The sequence below is a fragment of the Lactuca saligna genome, chromosome 5 (assembly GCF_052625555.1).
Source record: "Lactuca saligna cultivar CGN05327 chromosome 5, ASM5262555v1, whole genome shotgun sequence".
Lineage (NCBI taxonomy): Eukaryota > Viridiplantae > Streptophyta > Magnoliopsida > Asterales > Asteraceae > Lactuca > Lactuca saligna.
The window spans coordinates 30,390,007-30,394,523 of record NC_136421.1 but is presented as its reverse complement, the minus strand read 5'-3'; the positions used below and the strand labels follow the sequence as shown (position 1 = coordinate 30,394,523).

At 37.6% G+C, this 4,517-nt stretch overlaps 1 protein-coding gene across 3 annotated transcripts; it reads right to left on the bottom strand.

The window, feature by feature from the left end:
• Positions 1–381: 381 nt before the first annotated feature.
• On the bottom strand, positions 382–3,842 carry LOC145048787 (TORTIFOLIA1-like protein 3). 3 transcript variants are annotated; one of them, XM_078997393.1, is made up of 5 exons: positions 2,833–3,842; positions 2,651–2,756; positions 1,894–2,345; positions 1,460–1,815; positions 382–734 (listed from the first exon to the last, which is right to left on the bottom strand). In XM_078997393.1, exons 1-4 carry the CDS (start codon positions 3,643–3,645, stop codon positions 1,468–1,470), a joined length of 1,719 nt encoding a protein of 572 aa, XP_078853519.1. In that variant the 5' UTR covers positions 3,646–3,842; the 3' UTR covers positions 382–734; positions 1,460–1,467. The 3 variants fall into 3 exon arrangements, with proteins under 3 accessions (XP_078853519.1, XP_078853520.1, XP_078853518.1); XM_078997394.1 differs by having other exon boundaries at positions 382–685; XM_078997392.1 differs by lacking the exon at positions 382–734 and having other exon boundaries at positions 1,294–1,815.
• Positions 3,843–4,517: the final 675 nt, after the last annotated feature.

Genomic DNA, 4,517 nt, shown 5'->3' with positions numbered 1-4,517 from the left:
TGTTAACGCTTTATTCCGCCATATGGCATGTTTGGTGTTTCTTTCATAAAGGTCACCAATAGTGTCTTGCTGACGGGTGTTCATCGATAGTCAAACTCGGATTGAAATTTTGTTCAGCATATTATAATAAAACATCAATAATAATAATAATGATAATCTAGTAAATTAAAAGTAAATTCTAATTATATCAAAACAAAAAAGAAATCGTTAAATAATCCACAACATCATCAAGTATAAGAACCATGTACGCCAAAACTAGAGATAAGCAATTTCGTCTATTACCAATCTTTTTACAACGTTGGAAGCTTAAAGTTAAGAGACTTATGACGTAGATCAGATGGACTATATACAAATCTCATATAATTGGTTCTTGATGAAAAATGAATCAACATAACACAATTCCCCAATAAAATAATTCCAAAGTAAATATCATCACATCATACGGACTTCAAGACCTTCAAACATATAATATTGAATCGTGTAATTTCTCGTGAAAAACAAGAAACAATAATGATATATGATCATTTTACATGCTATCTAGAAGCATTTATTTTAGAAATGCATCCCGAACTTTGGATACGTGATCGAATATAGATAGGGATAGGGGTCCTCTCCTCTTGTAACGTTGGTAGCACTCACAAGTCACAACTCGCAAACACGTGAGGCCCATGAGGGCACGGACAAACTGCCATCCCATCACGCGCCATTATAAAGATAGCTGTGTTAGTGTACGCCTATAAATCAAAACAAAACAAAATGCTTGAGAAGTACAACACTTTCCGATTTAAACACACTTTTTTTTTTTTTTTTTTTTTTTTTTTTTTTTTTCACCCACAAGTGAAAGAATGAGCCTCTCCTTTTTTATTTTGTAAATTTTATTAAAAATATATATATATTTGGCTGGTTGTTTGAATCGGAAAGTGTTAAAACTTTTCAAGCATTTTGTTTTGATTTAATAATGCCATTTTAATGGTTAATCACATGAAAATCGTGGATTTTTGCCATTCATGTAAGCAATTACGTATTTAATGTGTTGACAAAAACACTTCTGGTGAATTCTTGAGCATTTCATGCATTCCTCACGTACAAATTTTATCATAAAGTTGTCTAATGTCTTTTTTTTTTTTTTTTTTGCATCACATCAACAAAAGGTATATCCGTAACGTCCATATCCATAATACTCATGAACCCCACAAGAACATGTGATTACCCTTCTGGTATTGACACAGACATAACAAATCAATAAAATTTGTCGTAAGAAGATAATAGATAATATCCCAACACACATAAAGATGCATAATCCAACCTTTAATTTACTAATCATAATCAGCATGCAAATTGCAAAGAGCGCATGTTCAGAAAAAACACTAATTTAAGATACACGAGAGCAAAGAAAATAATGACATATTTCATTTCTTATATACACAAAACATGCCATTTACACAATACCAAAACATACCTTGAAATTTATGTTTTGTGGGCCCGTTCATGGTGCACCTCAGCCAATGGATTCTTGATTAAGCCACTACCACCACCGCTCAGGAGGCGTAATCCAGTGTTGGTGTGGCGCATGGTAGCAACAGATTGGGATGAAGGATATGGTAAATTTGATTGTTGTTGTATCACTGTTTTCTTCCATAGCTTAGAGCTCAAAAGATCTGCACCTGGTAATCTGCAACAGAGGGTAGGTTCGGGATTTGAGATTCTTCTGGTTGACTTTGCCAAATCGAATGAAATTTCATCAAGTGTTGACTCTAGTCCATGTACACGAGACTCCAATGATCGCATCCCATTCTGTGAGCTCCCAATATATTTCTGTAATTTAGGTCAGAGCAATGAAATTGGACTGTTGGGTTAATCTAAATTATAAAGTGACAATGAAATTGAAATTACCTCGAGGAGATCGAATAAATTGGACTGTTGGGTTTCGATTTGAAGAAGCTGATTGCGGATCACAGATAAGTCCTCGGATTCTTGTTGGATTGAATTGATACTGGAGCTGCCAATGATCTCTGCAACTTTGGAGCTTGAGCTTTCTTCGTGATATGGTGATTCAAGCATTTTTTCATCTGAAATTTCGTTGAAGAGGAGGCGTTTGGTCACTGGTTTAAGTTTGAGATGATCTTCGTTGTTAGAGACAAGAGGTGGAGGCAGAGAAACTGCAATGTTGAGTTTCTGATCGTTTGGCTTCTTGCGATCCAGCTTACGAAACATTGCAGGACCACTTTTCCTGTTGCTGTTCTCCAATGAATTTCTACGAGTAGTACTGCTGGTGGAAGAACCGGTTGACTTGTGAACAGCTTGAGGTGTTCTTGGTGGATATCGTACATCACTGACAGCTTCTTCTGCCATATCACAGATCAGAAATCACACTATCATTTTGGGAATTCGGATAATTATTATCATCAGCAAACAATCACACATACAAACACAAGTATATAGATTAGAAGTAGGAACTAAGATTAAATAAAGTTTTACTAACTGATTAGTGATTTATGTGGAAAAAACTGCGATCTGGAACGCAATTTTAATTTAATAAAATATATGAATGAGATGCGTTGATCTGATCTTATAGCCAAGTATTAGTTGCTCAGGAACGATGCATAGATATGTATTTCGAAATTTAGAGGGATGGGATAGTTCTTCATACCTTTAGAAGATTGTGATTCACGGGGTGGTGATATCTGCTCAAGTACATCTGGAATTAAACTCCAAGCTTCCATCATCTGATTCATCGTCTCCCTTACAGCTTTCACCTACAAAATAATATTATTAATCAACGAAAATCCACATGATTACCACTTAATTTTGATTCATAGATTAGTATTAAACCTTATCGAACTTTTTTGCCTCAAATGTTTTCAAGCACGAAGCCTTGAACTCCGGCAACAAATTTGTCTCCACCAAAGCCAACTTCTCCAGCGCCTCTGCTGCCGCTTTCCTCGCAGTCCAATCCTCACTTTTGACCACGAAATCAACCATAACCGTCACCAGATTCCTCACAATTACCTGACTCGAAGCAGCACCGACGCCGATCACACTCGCTACGACAGTCAGCAATGCTGCCTTCGCCTTAAAGCTATCGTTCTTCAACAGCCTCTCAATCCTCGGTAACAGCCTCCTCAAGTAAGCAGTGTCTGGATCTGGTGCGCCGTTGATAACCGCAGCTAAGCACAAAGCCGCGCCGATCTGAGAGTTCAAATCTTGTTCCGTCACTAAAGCGTCCACCAAGGGTTTCGCCACCGACGTAAATGGAGGTTTGGTGATGTGAGAGGCGATGGAGCCGGTAGCGGCAACGCAGGCAGAGCGGACCACAGCGTCAGGGTCACGGAGTCGTTTGACAACGGCAGAGAGGAGTTTTGACAAATAAGGCGACAAAACGTCGCCGTGGGCTTCGGACAAGGTAGAAATTAACCGAACGCATTGTTTACGAACCGGCGACTTGTCAGAGGTGTCGGTGACGGAAATGGAAGATAGAAACGGTGGGATGGAATCCAGACTTAGAGTTCTAGCAATGGACTCGAGCTCCGTGGCGGCGGCGGAGTGCGTATCGCGGTCGGAAAGTTTGTTGAGACACACGAGCACTCGATGCTTGAATTCCCGTGCTGAAGACTGGCTACTGGGAGTGTGTTTAGCAAGTGACATTGTTGAAGTTCTAGGAAAAACGAAGGTGTTTCAAGGTGGTGGTGGTGGTTTATCTGTGAATTCCGGCAGCATAGCCGGTGAAAGAATGGCGGTTCGGTGTGGCGGTGCCGTGTTTGGGTTCTCTGAAACTGAAAGTAGTTATATATGTTTGTTCCGTCTAAAGAGGATAGTGATTTCAATGGAAATAAATTTTCAGGATCACCGTGAACTTTAATTACTTTTGGGCTTTTTTATCCAATCCCATACAATGCCTCTACGACGTCGTTAGGACTTTACGGAAAGTTTTCTTGTTTCAATGTTTAGTTTTTCATAGGATAATAATGGCAATTTGTACATATGGACCAAAAATAAATTTATCTTAATATAGATTATAGATTAAGATATTAAATTGAAGGTAACATTGCTAGATATATAATGAACAAGCATACCCTAAAGTAAAAGAATACATTAAATGTTATTCAACAAATATCGCATGGTAAAAAGTGTGAATGCCATTCAACATGCAATTTGGTACAACCATAAATAATGCAATTAAATGCAAAAAAAAAAATCAAACCATTGTATGCCAATATGTAACACCATCCTTTTGCAATTAATGTGTCTTAATGGGCACGATTGATGTAAGTTTCAACTTCAACGGACGAGTTAAGAACTTATGGTCAATTATTCAATTACAAAGCTTTGTAATTTTATTTTATTTTAGAAAGTCGCATTTTTTTTTTTTTTGTTAAAGAAAAGAACAAGCTAGCTAGAAAATACATCATATAAGGTACAACTACAAATCAAAATTCCCGCAATAGTAACTGCAGTGTTAAAAAAAGTCATTTCCACCCATGGTATCACTTTCATGACAAAGATGCATCCAAACTTTT